This window comes from Nicotiana tabacum, chromosome 5, assembly GCF_000715075.1.
Source record: "Nicotiana tabacum cultivar K326 chromosome 5, ASM71507v2, whole genome shotgun sequence".
Taxonomy (NCBI): domain Eukaryota; kingdom Viridiplantae; phylum Streptophyta; class Magnoliopsida; order Solanales; family Solanaceae; genus Nicotiana; species Nicotiana tabacum.
Genome location: NC_134084.1, coordinates 26,553,129 through 26,570,831, shown reverse-complemented (window position 1 = coordinate 26,570,831; position 17,703 = coordinate 26,553,129). Strand labels below are relative to the sequence as shown.

Here is a 17,703-nt window from a genome sequence, read left to right as displayed (position 1 = left end):
CTGATCGCTAGATCAATGTACATATTTACTAGTCTTTTTCAAGTAACTCATAGTGGTCCTTAAGGAAAAGAAGTTCCATCAGCCATATCCTCTTTGTGTTCCATTTTAAATCAAGCTTTATACATCCAAGATCAATTAATAAGCTCATTGGTGATTGATTCTTTACTATTCTACTGTTTTTCTTTGTAGCGGACCTATAATTGTTAGTGCTTTGCATCTATTCTCTTGTTCTTACGTTGCTGTCAGTATTTCTATTGTTTTCTGTTGATAGTACTGATATATTATTTCTCTTTTCGTCTTCTTGAGCCGAGGGTCTTTCGGAAACAACATCTCTACACTTTCGGGGTAGGGGTAAGGTCTACACACACACTACCCTCCCCAGACCCCACTAGTGGGATTTCACTGGGTTGTTGTAATTTAGAAAAAATAATATTTTTTAACAAAATGATGAAACATGTAAACTCTTTTTGGATTTTCTTTTTCCCTTTTTTTTGATATTTTTTTCGGATAATGACGGGAAAGTGCAAAATCTTTTTGGATTTTTTCCTTTTTTTTGCACCTGGATTGATATTTAATACAGACAAATGATAACTATCCTCCCCTTGTATTATTGTTACAGGTCAGAATCTCAGGTGTGAATGTGACAATGTGTGATCATCAGCAATTCCAATGGGCAATGGTTATAGACTACCTGCAATACCAGATTAAAAGGCTGCTATCAAAGTGTTTCTTAGTCTTTGGGCATTCTCTTTTGTCCATAAAGAGCAGATCATCTGATTGAGATTATGACTTGGTATAATATGGAATGTTCTGAAAACTACCTCGTCAACAAATTTGGACAAGAAGCTAGAAACTGTGGAAATTGTGAAAGTGCAGGTAACACCTAGTGAATAGCAATTGATAATAGTTGTGACTTGTGAGTAGCGAAAACTAAATAATTGGAGGAAGGAAGTTGAATGTAGTAGGAGTAGAGAAAATTAATTTTCATCCTCCCACGACATTGGTACTCATTTAGATCACTAAACTCAAGAAAGATTTCCCACAGAACATTTTGTCATACCAAATGAAGTAAAATCAAAATTCATCCAGAATAGTCACATAAAATCATGTCAGAAGAAGCTTCTATATCAAGGACTTGTAATTTGTCTTTATCATTCTGTTAAAGACAGTATCAATATTGTTCTTGTTCTTTTCAATAATGTGATCAGCTGTTTAATCAGTGATCACAAACGTCAACAGCATGGTTAAACATTTTAGCTCATGCTTACAGAAGCACCATTGATGATTAGACTCCCCAAATGATGTCAAAAATCTCCTAACTTCGTAGTACATAGAATGAGAACATACCATTAAAAAAGTGAATTTGTATATAAATATCATTAAGGAGTTACATGCTCCTTGGTTTGGGATCATCTATTAAGAGTCCTAGTATCCTCTAATTACTGACTTTTCAATGAAACTCGTCAATACCATGAAAGTGAAAAAACAAATGAAAGTAGATAATTTAAGGAAGTTCTTTCATGCAAGACGTGTGTCTGAAATATTACTGTTACCTATTTATAGGTCAACAGGGACCCTCAATCCATCATGTGCAAGTTGAACTTCTATACCTTCTCTGCAAGCAAATAATCATGTAAGTTCCAGACAAACTGCTAACCATTAAATTTCCCCCCTTTTAAAGAATCATATTAGACGATATACCTTCTAGACCATTCCACTAGGAACTCATTGTCTTTGTGGTGGTCAAATTCATGCGTCATTCCAATTAGTAGAGCTCTTTTTGGGCATAGCATCTTCAATGCCTCAAGAGTCTGGAAAATTAAATATTTTCAAATCTGTAAATAGGGCGTAAACAACACAAAGGTCGAATGGAGAGTTCCTATAAAGTAAGCATACCTGAGTAAGGCAAAGGTGAACATTGTGGGAACCCTTCTGCACATATTGAAGATGAAACAGCAAATATATTAGAATATAAATTAAGTAGAAGGAAGAACAACACCTAACTAGCCTAATGAAAAGAAATTCCCATTGCCAGTGGCATTGTTTTATACGTAAATCCTAGATGTGAAAATATACAGAAAACAAAGCATGAAAAAGACAGCTCACTACCCTTTATCTTTAAATGCCAGCATTTGTACTAGAGAAACATATTTTTTTACCTTCTTTTTATTGTAGATATTACACTTAAGCACAGCCCTCTCCATGTATATAATAAAATACACACCTAGAGGGAAATCCAACAAATTTGAAAAGAGCTAAGCAGAAGGAGCTAAAACTAAAAATAATTATATTTATGGGTTCAAGTCTCCAACATTATAATAAGAAAGCACTCTACATGTATATAATAAGATCCGCCACATTATGGGAAATTCAATAAAACTGGAAACGGCTAAACAGAGGAAGACAACACACAAAAAGAACAATACTTGTGAGTCTAAGACATCAGTTTTTGTTTTTTTTTGTTTTTTGGTTTGGGGGATGGGGGTTGGGGGAGTAGATGCTGCATGCATCACATGGTATACACCTAGAGAGCAAATATAGTCGGGTGCATCAGAGTGAAAACAAGCATGATGCTTTTCTTAAATCGGCTGAACATTCCTTTTCTACCACTGTATAAGAAAATTCCACTGCATGCAGCACCTCCAAATGCAACCTAAAGTCCATTTCCTCCTTCCCAATTTCGAAAATCTAACCCTCAGCCATATTTTGATAAGAAATTGAACCTTTTCTTTCCACATTTTTTTTGATTCATAAAATCTATAGAATTTGCTTATCAGTTGTTCTGTAGAAATGAAATTAGTTGAACTTAATAAAATCAAAACTAAAATAAAGAATTCAAAAAATACTTGATTTGGATTTATGGTTCCACATATCGTAACATGAATAAAAAACCGTGTTAGAATTCTTGGACCACAACAAAATATAGTTGGGTCGAATGAATAAATGGATAGGGCTGTGGCTTCAATTAACCATCCAACCGCTATTCCATCCCCGTTATTCATGAATAATCCTCTTTTGCCGGATTATTGCAAATGTAATCATAAAAAGCTAAGTTTTCAGGAATTTTAGACCAGACTTCTAAACTTTGGTTTTCTACAAGGCCAGACTAACTCTTCGATATATTTCTTATTGGAAATATAACATTTACTCATAGCATGTAAAGTATAGTTTGGCTGGTAGAGTCGCGAATAGCTAGTAGGAGTTCTGTTATATTCTGAATAGACAGAGTGTTAATGGGTAGGCTGGAACCGAATAGGTAATCCATTTTACCCATTTTTCCATCACAAGAGTCCAGACTTCTGTTTAATGGATAATGGATGATGGTATAGTCCAGGCTTTGTGAACTTAATGGTATTAGAATATTGTCTGCAAAAAAGTACTATATCTTCAAAATACTAATCAGCAGAGTAACAGTGTTACAGTTTAATGACTGCAGCAACGTAGAGGATTCAAGCTGTAAGAATTGACAAGAGCAGAACCTTCTCTTCTTTTGTAGGAAGAGCTGAGAGGAGCATTTCCACAGGGGTTTTGCTTGGATGGAAGGAGTCGGAAAGGGAAGGAGTAGAGAAAACGGGATTAGAAGGAAATATTTAAACAAGAAAAAGGGAAGAAAAGGAGGAAATAGGAAGCATAACAATCTTAAGATTAATATTTTCTTCAGATTATCCCTCCAAGGGCAACAAAATGTTATCCTTTCAACTCCTTTCAAGAAACAGACCAACCCCAATAATTTGAGCTCAGTGAACATTCTTAGGGATGGTACGTGGAGTATGGTAGTGCACAGGAACAGCCATACACTTTAAATAGGGGCCTAGTTCATATACCATACACTTTAAATAGGGGCCTAGTTCATATATGCATAGCACAAATAAATAATTCTTGTTATTACTAAAAAAAGTTAAAATATTAACAGCAGTATACTATCATATGACAATATTCATGTTTTTGACATAAATAACAACATTGAAAAGAAGTCCAAAAAACCAAAACAAGAACAGCAAACAGGTAATCAGTTTAGTCTTTTGTCCTTTTAAACTTAAAAGCCAAAGAAATATAACTACATTTGAAAAGTAAAATTATGAAATAAGAGAACCTGAGGTTTGAATCATGGTTTAACATATGAGTGCAGAAATTCGAAGAATTACAACAACATTAGGTAAACCTACATTTGGACTGTAAGAGGTATGTATGTGTATTTTATTTTTGTCTGGCCAGCTTGCATGCACTCGACTAATTCACTGGGGAACTTACAGCAATCCACAAGCACAGCAGCTGGGTAAACCTTCTCACTGAAGAATGAGAGATGGGCTCACACCAAAAGTTGTAGCAAGGACCTAATTCCATTCATTTAATATCCCTTTGGTCGAGACTGGGATCTCTAAGTTATTACTCCTTATACCTCAACCACTCAAAGCATCCACTTCGGAGTTCGGACTACATTTCATTTTTCCAAATCGAAGTTAACTTTTTGGGTTCGATCTCTAGGCTGGTCTTTCATGTTTTCAGGACCATTTTAAAGAAATTTAAACATATCTAGCACCCAAGTAATTTCCAGCATTCATAAAGCTAGAATGGGCCATGGTACCATGGTTCAAAGCCCAACAAAGGCAATAAAATGCTCGGCAATAAAACTCTCTGTGATTTCTTCCCATCTCCTCTCTTTAAGCCTCAGTGGACAAAGGGTCCTTTAATTAAAAGACCTAAGTCTTCAATTAGGTAAATGGCCTCAAATTATTTTTTACTGGGTGGATGACCCTTTAATTAGATTAAAGAATATTTAGAAAAAAATTGTCTAATTTGTTTGTTCTTTTTCTATACCTGTTGCGATTAGTTTCGATTAAATCAACCGGAACTTGGTCAATTATCAATTACTTCTTGGTCGATTATCACCCTATTGTCCATCATCAACAAGTAGTGGTTTAAATCAACTTCCTTCTAGGTTGATTGTCATTTACTTGTTGGTCGATTATCACCCTATATTCAATAATCAACCTCCTTCTCGGTCGTTTATCAACCCATGGTCGCTAATCAGCCTCCTTCTTGGTCGATGGAGGCCATTTTCTTAATTTCAACTTCACGAGAATAAAATAAAGGAAAAAGAAGATGAAGGCCATTTCCTTCAATTTTAGACTTACTGGGTCCTTTCGGTTAAATCTTATCAAGTTACTTGGTACCTGTGCTGCTTTGGAGTTAGCAGATGTCATTAGCCGATAAATGCGCAAACTAACTTGGAAACCGCAGTTATCCAAAATAAATATCTACAGTACAACATACTCAGGCAAATGGAATGCATTCCCCCCACCCGCAGTGACAATCATTGTGTTGGTATAAAGAGGGCATTCAATAACTATTCTATTAAAGGGAAATCTGGAAGAATAACCGACAATGAGAATATGTAGACGTAATATGAGCTCCCTTATTTCCAGTCCTGTTATGCATAATAAAGAAACAGAAAAGTCATGTAGACATCAGGTCCTAATTTACAACCAAAGCATGTTCATGTGGCCATAGCCAATAGGCAAGATAGATATACCACTTAGATATGCTAGTGAGTCACACTCTATCGCTTTTAAATGTAATGCCACAGGCTAGCCACGGGTTCAGTAAGATAATATCAAATAATTGAAATTTTAAGTTGCCCATACTGACCTTGTATAGCGTGTCCAAAATAAGCAGATCTAATTGTTGACCACTATCTTTTGAAATGTCTGCAAAAGCAAATCTTCCTTAGCAAGAAACTCAACCTTCATTTATCAGAAATATACACATTTCCAGACAATGAGACTAGACCAGGCAGCTTCAACTATCTGCAAGACCAGGATTAACTTGTTCGCATAATTCGCCATGTGCAGGTAAGTTTGCATGTATGCTATTGGTTTGTAATTGTTCAAAGGTTTCTGTTTTTTCAGATCTGTACCTGTTTGTGTAACAGTACCTTTAACCGTTTCTCTCCCCAAACAAGAAAAAGCGACCCAAAAAAAAAACAGAAATGCAAGCTTTGGTAACCATATCGAACTGCACCCTAGATCTCCATTTTAAACACAAAAAAAGGATCAGTTTACACATCAGTGCATTCTGAAAAAATCCATTGACCAAATTGTGTGCTCTGATCAATTTCATAAGTTTCTGACTTTTTTCAACAATCTTTGTCTATGTCCAAAATAACTCCAATATATCAGACCTAGCAATATGATCAAAACACCAGGTTGTCAGTTGGAAAGCTTTAATCAGCCTATTGGTGCTTGAAAATTGCTTTGCATTTGGTAACAAATGGACAAAAAGCAAAGTGAAACCAATCCACTTCTCTTTTCCTTTTCTCATTTCCTTCAAGGAGAACGGGGTTTTGTCACTTCTACCCTTCCTCAAGTACCTAAAGGTTTCAGAAAGCTGAATCAACCTTTGCACATACTGATGGGGCCGTTGAGAAAGAAGGGAAGGATATGTATCACTATGTGCCATAGGAGTTTAAACTTTCCTTCCAATCCATGCATCAAGTTAGAACTTATCTTCAGTACGATATGATGTTTGCTCAGACCAAGAAAGATTGACAAATAACCGGTTTGTGCTGCAACCTTCATTTTCAATAAAGACATGTACGATGCCATTTCCACTTGATATGAAATTTTACTGTGTCTGCATCATCTCTGGTGGGTAAGACAATTAAAAAGATTAAAAAGCTAAACCTGAGACAGGTGAAAATGGGTATCCAACAGGGACTAGGTTGAGGGACAGGGTTAGGTATTTCCACCCCCATGCCAATCCATTGCAATGACTGGTTGAAAAAATCAGTGCATTGTGTGAAAGGGTAAGATCCACAACGATCAAGATCAAACTCCACATATACAAAGGGATAGAGATAATACTCACAGGATAGAGATAATACTCACAGGATACAGTAGTTGGAAGAAAGCGTGAAACATCAGATATATATGCAACTCTGAAGTTTTTACCAAAAAGAAACCCCAAGCACACATAATCTTCACCATGCATTACCTACATCCACGTCTACAAGTTAAAAAACAAGACAACTCACAAGGAAATAGAGAGTGCATTAAAATGAAAGGAGATACTAGTGAAACTCACGGGCAAGGGAACAAATTCTAGCCCTGATGCAACAAATGGCTTTTCACAATCATTTTCAATAATCTGCCAATCAAGTTGTGCTACACGTCTGATTTCTTGGCCTTCCTTAAGTTTCTTCTGTACTAAGTAAGGAAATTTCTGATCAATGCTGTTTCAGAAAAAGAATCGAAGGAGAATCAAGCAACTTGCGTAACAACTAAATAGTGCATAAATGAGTATAAAAAAACTCTAAAAAGACACAGAAGAACATATCAAGTTTAGTAACACATGCGCATATTCTCAGTGTCAATACTTCGCTATCCATGCAATAACCGATTGTTAGTGAAAAGCCAATAACAAGGTACTTCAGTAATAAATTAAGGACAAAGGGAAACTGTTACAGCAGAGGTAACAACATAAAGGAATAGCAAGAACCCAACAAATTCAAAATTTTACATTCTTTTATGCAAATAAATTTTTTTATTTGTAGTTGACAAAGGGTTTGGGACTACGGCGTAGTTGTTGTGGCTTTGACAAAAACAAAAACCTCATTTCAGTACAAAGAAAAACTTGTGCCACAAAATTAATGAGAACGGCATGCAGCAATGGAATTAATATTAAAAGAACAATTTTTTTTATCATGACAGGATGTTGAGCTAAATGTTAAGTGCATCATCCAAGTGATGTGGAGGAATTGACACACATACTTTCAAGCCATCTTTTCTTTCATCGTCTTTCAATTTTTTCCAAGTTCTATTTTTGGTTGTCATGGAGAAGATGGTCCTTGTTCGAAGGGATTAACTTCAAGTCCACTCAGCCATTTGTTGAAGTGCAATACTAATGATGAATTAGATAAGACTATGGCTATCATGGCTCAATACACAAGCAGCAAAAATTTCACCATTTTACCTATCCATTGAATATTGAGTGAGATATACTGGTGTAGGATTAATGTCATTTGTCGGGCTAAATGGTTGCACTGCCCGGATATCATCCAGACCAAGAGTTGCATCAGCATGCTCATGAGTCAAAATAATCTGATAAAAGCATAGGCATCAGCTAAGTATAATTGTGTTTCCAAATAGAACAGCTTTACATGGAATAGAAAAAAATTCAAAGACAGTTTTATCTCACAAAACAATAACAATAATAAATCAGTAAGCTGTTTCAATCATATAGCCCATCTCTTATCACAGTTCAACTAGAGGTTTCTATATTTTTAGTGAACACTTCATACAGTTAAATTAGTCTAAACAATAAGAGAAATATGGTAAAAACTAATATCTGTAGCATTTTCTGATCATTAACAACGCATGTCACTCTATTGTGTATGGCCAACCTAGGATCAAGTGGGGAGCCTTGACGGAAGCCAAAGCGCAGGAGTTGGTGGTTAAGTTGATGACTAGGGGGGCTTGGAGGAGTAGCGGGGACGCAACCGCTATGTGGACCACGACTATGCAGTGCATTAGGGAAGCCGCTAGAGAGGTATTAGGGATCTCGAAGGGTTCCTCTGGTGGACACAGAGGAGATTGATGGTGGAACGGAGAGGTGCACGGAAAAGTGGAGACCAAGAAAACGGCATATCTGAAGCTAGTAGAAAGTGGAGACAAGGAGGGGAGAAGGGTGAATAAGGAGCAATATAAGTTAGCTAAGAAGGAGGCGAAATTAACAGTTACGGCAGCCAAGACTGCAGCTTTTGGTCGTTTGTATGAAGAACTCGAGGGCCGAGGTGAGGATAAGAGGTTTTCAGGTTAGCCAAGGTGACAGAAAGGAGGACTCGTGACTTGGATCAAGAGAAGTGCATCACGGACAAAGAAGGTAGAGTTTTGTTGGATGAGGGGCTTATCCGTCAGAGATGGCAGACCTACTTCCATAGTCTCTTGAGCGAGGAGGGAGACAAGAACATTGTACTGGGTGATTTGGAACTCTCCGGGAGTCGTTGCGACTTTGGGTATTGTAGGCGGATTAGATTTGATGAGGTTGATGGGGATATACGTAAGATAAGCAGGGGAAAAACGACCGGGCCGGATGAAATCGCGGTGGAGTTTGGAAAAGTGCGGGCAAGGTGGGCTTGGAGTGGCTCACTAGGTTATTTATTGTCATTTTTAGTACGAAGAAGATGCCCGAGGAGTGGAGGTGGAGCCCGATGGTTTCTTTATACAAGAACAAGGATGATATCCAAAATTGCAATAACTATCCAGGTATCAAGCTGCTTAGCCATACTATGAAAGTCTAGGAAAGGGTGGTGGAGCTAAGGGTAAGGAGGAGTGTGTCTATTTTCGAGAACCAATTTGGGTGTATGCCGAGGCGCTTGACTACAGAGGCCATTCACCTTGTTAAGAGTTTGATGGAGCAGTATAGGGAGAGGAAAGAGGACTTGCATATGGTGTTCATCAACTTAGAAAATGCGTATGATAAAGTCCCGAGATAGGTTTTGTGGAGATGTTTGGAGGCTAAAGGTGTACCTGTTGCCTACATTAGGGTGATTAAGGACATGTATGATGGAGCAAAGACCCGAGTAAGGACGTTTGGAGGGGACTTGGACCATTTTCCGGTCATGATGGGGTTGCACCAGGGGTCGGCACTCAGCCCTTTTTTGTTTGCCCTGGCGATGGACGTTCTGACGCGCCGCATCCAAGGGGAGGTGTCGTGGTGCATATTATTTGCAGATGATATTATATTGATTGATGAGACGCGAGGCGGTGTGAACGCAAGGTTAGAGGTGTGAAGGCAGACCCTGAAGTCTAAAGGGTTCGAGTTGAGCAGGACCAAGACAGAATACTTGGAGTGTAAGTTCATTGGTGTGACTCAGGGAGGGGAAGGGGAGGTAAGGCTGGACTCGCAAGTCATCCCTAGGAGAAAAAGTTTTAAGTACCTTGAGTCTATTATTCAGGGGATGGGGAGATTGATGAAGATGTCATACATCATATTGGGGCAGGATGGATGAAACAGAGACTCGCTTCTGTGTTTTGCGCGACAAGAAGGTGCCACCAAAACTTAAAGGTAAGTTCTACAGAATGGTGGTGTGATGACCTTTTGGTCATCACTTGTTTTAGAAATAAATTTTGCGTTCCGGGGCCTTAAAAACCTCTTCCAGCATCACCTCGATTTGCGTGTGCAGTCCGGGCGCGTAGCCAAAAAGCCATTATGTGAAAAACTGTGAAAAATGATGAATTTTGACTTTAAAATGAATTTAAGTTGACTTCGATCAACATTTTGGGTAAACAGACCCGGACCCGTGATTTGATAGTCCCGGAGGGTCCGTAGGAAAATATGGGACTTGGGCGTATGCCCAGAATCGAATCCCGAGGTCCCAAGCCAGAGAAATGAATTTTTAGAGAAAATTGTTTTCTGGAATTATTTATGAGTTTTGGAAATGAAATGTGTTTAAAATTTGATGTTATCGGGCCCGTATTCTGGTTCCGGAGCCCGGTACAGGACTTATATGTGGTTTAAGTCGAGTCTGTGAAATTTGGTAAGAAGCGAACTTGAAATGACGTGAATCGGACCGTATTTGAGAAAATTGGAAAATTTAAAATTCTTAAGTGATTTCATGATTTTGATGCTAAATTCATATTTGTTGATGTTATTTTGGCGATTTGATTGCACGAGTAAGTTCGTAGGGTGTTTTTGAGGTAGTGTACATGTTTGGTTTGGAGCCCCAAGGGCTCGGTTGAGTTTCAGATAGGCGTCAGAGTGTTTTTGGAACTGTTTGCTGGTGTCCAGGTCCTTGTGCTATGCGATCGCATAGGAAGGTTCGCAATCGCATAGTGTAATTTTAGGGGGTCCTATTTTGTACTATGTGATCACATAGTTACTTCCGCGATCGCGTAGAGTAAATTCTGGGGGGTCACCAGTTGTTCTATGCGATTGCATTGCTTCTCCCGCTATCGCAATGGGTTAAACCAAGCCTGGGAAGGGAACCATTCTTCCTCTATTCTGGTCCGCGATCGCACTCCCTAGTCCGCGATCGCAATGCCCAATCCCCCTTACCCTATATGATCGCAAAGACCAATTTTGCCCGGTGATTTTAAAACAGTACCAGAAACGAGATTTAACCCCAAACTCATAACTTCTTCCAAACTCCAAATTGGGCGATTTTTGAAAGATAACTTCACCAAAAATTCATAGGTATGTAATCTTAGACTCATTTTCTTCAATTTCCATTAACACCCATTAGATTTCTAGGCCTAAATCATGTTCTCAAGGGTAGAAAAATAGGGATTTGCGTAGAGTTAGGGCTTTTTGTATAATTGGAATTTAGACCTCGTTTTCGGGTCGGATTTTGAAACTAATTACATATTCGGGCTCGTGGGTGAATGGGTGATCGGTTTTGGTCCGAACCTCGTGTTTAGACCAAGCGGGCCCGAGGTCGATTTTTGGTTTTTTGGGAAGAATGATAGGAAAATCTATAATTAAGCATTGGGTATGAATTCTTTAGCATTTATTGATGTTGTTAAATCAATTTGGACTAGATACGAGTTGTTCGGAGGCGAATTCTAAAGGAAAAGCGGTGTTTGAGGCTTGAGTTGGCCTTGGAAGTTCGAGGTAAGTGTTTGGTCTAACCTTAGCTTGAGGGATTAGGAGTTGTGTCCTATTTGCTACGTGTTACTTGTTGAGTACGACGTATAGGCATGGTGACGAGTATCTCTACGTTGGTGTCAAGCATGACCGTGAGTCTTAAATTGAAATTGTTGTGTTCTTAACAAATACTACGAATGCCTAATTTGTTGATTCTGTGTTGAGCACGGATTATGATTATTCTTGTGGAAATTACTTATGATTGAGTATTGGTGCTAGTTGAGGAAGTTAGATGTTGGAACAAGTTTGGTTATAGCTGATTTTCCCTTGCCGGGACGTATTTATTTATACTGTCGATTTCCTTGCCAGGATAGTGTTGTTTCTTTATTGATCCCTTGTCGGGACTCTCTTTGTGATTGGTGTTGAACTGTATATGTGGATCGAGTTGCACGCCGCAACAATATTATATTTGGATCGGGTTGCACACCGCAACAATATTATGTTTGGATCGGGTTGCACATCGCAACAATATTATATTTGGATCGGGTTGCACGCCGCAACAGTGATAAATGATATGGATCGGATTGCACGCCGCAACAGTGTTTTGATGATTTGGATCGGGTTGCATGCCGCAACAGTAGATAATGAAAGTGTTTATTGGTTGGTTACGATTTCCTTAATTATAAATTGCCTTTATGTTTTTCTGTTGAATTACTATTGATAAATGATATTCCCCCGCAGCGTGCCCCCTCCCATCTTTATTGGTTCATTTCTGTTTTATTTTCCGCTGTATATTATATAACTGCACAGGTTTATTTGGTAGACTGGTCCTAGCCTCGTCACTACTTCGCCGGGGTTAGGCCAGGCACTTACCAGCACATGGGGTCGGTTGTGCTGATACTACACTTTGCACTGTGTGCAGATCCCGGAGCGGCAACTTTTGGACCATAGCTTTGGGTGGCTGCCTTCAGTCTAGTCGGAGATCCCGAGGTAGTCCTGCAGGCATCCGCAGGCACCTGCGTTCTCTTCTATCTTTATATTCTGTTTTCATTTACTTCAAAGACAGATTGTATCTTTCTTTCTAGACAACTGTTTGTAGTATTCGTAGATGGTCCATGATATTGTGATACCGGGTTCGGGTAGAGATGTACTTGGTATTGTTGTACTTGTTTTTTTGGCTAAGTTATCATATTAAGTCTTCCGCATATCTTTAATTATTATTAATATGTCAGTGTAGATCGCATACTATTTTACACTGTTAAAAGGGCTAAACAAAGAGTTAGTGAATCTATAATACTCGGCTTGCCTAACTTTCACGAGTAGGCGCCATCACGACTCCCGAGAGTGGGAAATTCGGGTCGCGACAGGTGGTTAGACCAACTATGTTATATGGAGCTAAGTGTTGGGATGTGAAGATCGCCCATGTCTAGAAGATGAAAGTAGCAGAGATGAGGATGTAGAGATAGATGTGCGGGCACACCAGGTTAGATAGGATTAGGAATGAGGTTATTCGCGACAAGGTGGGTGTAGCCTCCTATTGAGGACAAGATGCGGGAAGCGAGGCTTAGGTAGTTTGGACATATGAGGAGAAGGAGCACAGATGCCCCGGTGAAGAGGTGCGAGAGGGTGACATTGGAGGGCCTACGATAGAGGTAGGCCGAAGAAGAAGTGAGGAGAGGTGATTAGGCAAGACATGGCGCAGCTTCAGCTGATCGAGGACATGACCCTTGATAGGAAAGTGTAGAGGTTAAAGATTAGGGTAGTAGGGTATGTGGTCTAGATTGTTCATTCCGGTAGTATTAGTACGCACTCTCGCATTCTGTTGGTAGTAGGTTTCTTTGACTATCCGTCGTTTTCTTTCATTTTGATCATCTTATTATCGTGTTGTTTTTTGTTGCTTTTACATGGCTTTTTGGTGTTGTCCCCCTTGTCTATCATTTTAATTAATGTGGTGCTTATGCTTTCCTGAGCCGAGGGTCTATTGAAAACCGCCTCTCTACCTTCACAAAGGGGGTAAGGTCTGCGTACACACTAGCCTCCCCAAGCCCAAATATTGGGTATGTTGTTGTTGTTGTTGTTATCAATCTGTTGTGTAAACCATTGCCCAAAGGTAAAATAAAAATCTTCACTTTGTATATATTTATAATTTTTGTTGAAATCAATATTAGTCTTTGAATAGAGAGTCAAACTAGGCCATTTGATGTCAGATCTGTTTTTGTGAATGAAAACTGGGAAAATCTTGTGTTCTCTGAGACTCGGAAGTTTTGTGCACTCTTTTTTCTATACCTAGACTCATGTAGTTCAAAAACATTCGGTCTTTTTAATTGAGGTTTTAGTTTTGGCAATAAGTTGAGTCAAGCTGGTGTAGACCATGACAGACTTTGTGAAAAGCAAATTCAAGATGACTTTCATATGCAACCTCTTAATTAATTTTATTCCAAATACAAGCAAAAGGAAGGATATTGAACTAATGATCGTCCTACCAACCTTGTTGGTTTAAACTGCAGTACCCAATATTTATTCCTTTCCCAAAATTTGCAGCAATAAGGGTAAATTAAACTGCTCGTCTTTGGAACTCTTGATTTTGGTCGAAAATTCTGGAAAAAAGTAAGACTAATTTTATATATTGACTTTGGTGAATTCAGGTTTTCAGAAGTAGCTTTGGATGTAACATAGTTCTTTTCTCATTAACTGTGTAACACATCTGCTAAACAACGGGGAAAGAATTTAGTTAGTAGTGAAGAACTTATAAAGAACTCACAGAATCAACTTGAGGAATTTTATAACGGGTGAACCACCGAAGAACTTGCTCCCTAAACGTCTTCCCCACATCAATTAATATGTACTTGTGCTCACCATTGTCCTTAAAATAATCAATGAGAAGAGATGTATTACACCTGCAGACCATTACGCAACTGTTAACCACTACCACATAACTCTAAGGTCAATTAAACCATTCTCAGAGTGCAAAAATGGAGTCATCATCTAGCATATTGCTTAAGAATTTACTATATACTTGTCTAAATTTTTAGAGACCTAGTATAAGTAATTAAATGTTCCATCTCTCTAATAGATTAAGCTTTTAGACGAGACGGTTGCATAATTTAACATGACGTTTAGGATTTGAGTCTCACCCTCAGCCATCAACAATAATATCTCAATGTACTCGGTCCAGTAAAAGGCCATGTTGCTGACCTAATATAAGTAAATAAATGCATCTCTCTAACAGCTTAAACTTTTTGATGAGGTCTCATAGAATTCATCATAAACAATCCTTGACACATACATTTTTTTGATAATTAAACACACTACAATGAAAAGCATGGATATGTACTTGCTTCCTGAACATTTTCTCAGTTCCCAACTTCAATAAATATGTACTTGCGCTCACCGCTATTTTTTAAAACAGTGGTGTCTCGATCAACTTACATGCACCTCGACTATTCCACCTGGTACCTACTATCTCTCACTAGCACAAGTACCACGTAACTCAGCTCACTAAGGCTCATGTATATGGAAAGATATATTTTGCCACTGGGATTTGAACGTGAGTCCCCATGGTTCTCCTCACACTTCATTGACCACTAGGAACATCCTTGGGTTGTTCTTACCAGTATTCTTACAGTAATGAATTCACATTGTTAATCACAAGCCACTACTCCATATAACTCAGATAAGCTGCAATTAAATGGTTCTCTGAATGCTGAAAATGTAACAATTACCAAACACATTGCCTACCAGGTTGCTAGATTCCTCTAAACTATACCTAAAACAGAACATCCAAAATATAAACGCAGATCACTGCCTGAAAAACAAATTAAAGTTCGCAATTATCCAAAAAAAAAAAAAATTACTCACAATGCAATAAAAATGTAAAGCAATAATGTAGAAAATTGACCTGTAATTAGGGTTTTGTTCAGGCGGTACGGCAAGAGACTGGGAACAGACGGAACAAGGAGGATCGGAGCGCCGGATGAGGCAGAGTGCATTGGGAACGGCGCTGGAACAACCGGTGCCGAGGAAGATCAACGCTGATTGCGGCTCCGCACTGCCGTTCTCGACGGCGGTCATTTTCGATCGACGGAGAGATTGGGGAGGAGATATGAGTTCGCAATTCGAACGAGAGGAATGTACCACTACTTATTCGATTCGAAATGGAGACATGGGAGACCGAGGGAATGAAATGTAGCGGTTTGGTCGGTTGGTACTACTGTTGACGGTTCAAGTTGGTGAGTTTACTCCATAATTAACTGAATTTAAACAAGACTTTAGAAATATATGGTATAAAAAGTTATGTGAGATTTTGCTGGTTAAAAAGCATATTATTAAGAAAAAATAAGAAGTTTAATATTAAATTGCATGAAATATAAAAATATTATCATTCTTTCAACAAAAAATTAAGTCAATAATTGATTGTCCTTGCCCATTCTAATTGGGTATTCTCTTTCTTTGAATCCCACACAAATTGAATGCTAATAGTCTGGTATTCCTCTCACTTCGTAGTTATGCTCCTAAGTGAAATACATTCAAGAGCATCGAAACGGAAAAGAATAACCAATTGATAAGAGAATATGAATTCAGAAATATTGTCACATAAAATGCACTAAGTGTATGTTTCATGATTTATAGGCCTGAAACAGAAAATATATATATAAAAAATGAGAAGACCCTTGATTAGACTTGAATTATTCACTCCCCGAAGATAGACTTCATATTGTTAATAGATTTTATAGACGCCATCCAATTATACATAAAAAATATATACTCTCCAAGTTCCATTTAATTTCGCATGGTTTGGAATGAGGGTTAAAATACCTAATATCTATATGAATTTGAACATATATTTTTTTATTTTATTTTGAAAAACAAATTCACATGTTTAAAAACTACCTAAAAAGTATTATAAGTCAAAAAAAATTAGTCTAGTCAAAGAAGAACCTTTTTTGACTATCCAAATAGTATGTTAAAGTAGAAGAGGGAGTATAGCTTTTAGAAGGCAATTGTAAAATGATTGGCAAATTTGTATAAATATACAACCCGACACGACATATTACAGTATTACACTCACGTTGTCATATTCTTTGTTTATTCCCGCATAGCCAATATTTTTTTACAACAGTATTTATATACTCATATAAATTATTACACAATATTTAAACACTTAATAGATAATATATTAATCTTGTATAAAAATGTATAATAATATGTACCAACCTTACATAATAGTGTATACTAATACATAAAATATATAAACGGCACTAGCTACGGTGCAAACTTCTTATACGATTTTCAGTTATAATTCTTGTTCAAAATCAATTCAAATTTCCACCAAATGGCTTCAAATTTTTTTGGATAACCTCCTTAAGACTATTTTCAACAAATCTTAAACAACATGTACTCCTAATTTCTTGCATCAATTATATCTAAAATGCAACTTCTTAAAGCTTATTCAATAGTGGTTGCCCCAACTGCAGAAAGTGAAAATAGAAAGTGACAATTTCTATTTTGGGGCCAAAATGTTTGAAAATAGAAATTGGTTAGCAAAGTAGCGACATGTCTAACTGTAAGCTTATTCGCCGTATTATTTAATTTATGTTATCAAATCACATTATTTTATTTGTTACTGTAAGAATACACTCTGTGTATATTCTCCAAAATTTTAATTTAATAGTGAGTGGACATTAACATTTAAATGATATTAGCGAATACAATTCAGGTCTCTCTATAACAACATTCCTATATAACAACACTTCACTATAAAAGCCAAGTTTTTCCGGAACCAAAACTCATGTTAATAATATATGTTCTCTATAACAACACTTCGCTATAACATCTAAAAATATTAGGAAATAGGAACAAAAGAGGCTGTTTATAGAGAGGTTTGATTGTAGTCACTTTTTGATGAGTTTAGTGTGTTGGGATTTTCCCTTTCAAAGCTTCGAAATCTGGGGTTTTACTTGTGGAGAATTTAGTGGGAATTTAGATATAAAAATTATAAAATTTCGGAAAAAAGTGAATATATGCGTTTGGACATGAATACTATATAGAGTTGTTTTTGAAATTTTATGAGTGATTTGAAGTGAAATTTTTGGAAAATAACTTCCGAAAAATTTCGAAATT

General features: G+C 37.5%; 1 protein-coding gene across 1 annotated transcript; it reads right to left on the bottom strand.

Annotated features, from left to right (window-relative positions):
• Nucleotides 1–473: 473 nt before the first annotated feature.
• On the bottom strand, nt 474–15,841 carry LOC107781846 (putative hydrolase C777.06c). Its single transcript, XM_016602646.2, has 10 exons — nt 15,482–15,841; nt 14,345–14,480; nt 7,972–8,099; nt 7,084–7,231; nt 6,888–6,993; nt 5,650–5,708; nt 1,897–1,932; nt 1,702–1,811; nt 1,554–1,615; nt 474–691 (listed from the first exon to the last, which is right to left on the bottom strand). Exons 1-9 carry the CDS (start codon nt 15,652–15,654, stop codon nt 1,558–1,560), a joined length of 954 nt encoding a protein of 317 aa, XP_016458132.1. The 5' UTR covers nt 15,655–15,841; the 3' UTR covers nt 474–691; nt 1,554–1,557.
• Nucleotides 15,842–17,703: the final 1,862 nt, after the last annotated feature.

Bases quoted from the DNA above. Each gene is read 5' to 3' on its own strand.
- LOC107781846 (XM_016602646.2), bottom strand. From the start codon at position 15,654: ATGACCGCCGTCGAGAACGGCAGTGCGGAGCCGCAATCAGCGTTGATC. The intron at 1,933-5,649 runs GTCAGTATGGGC...CAATATGTGCAG, and splicing joins TTTTGGACACGCTATACAAG to AAGGGTTCCCACAATGTTCA. The intron at 1,812-1,896 runs GTATGCTTACTT...TTAATTTTCCAG, and splicing joins TTCACCTTTGCCTTACTCAG to ACTCTTGAGGCATTGAAGAT.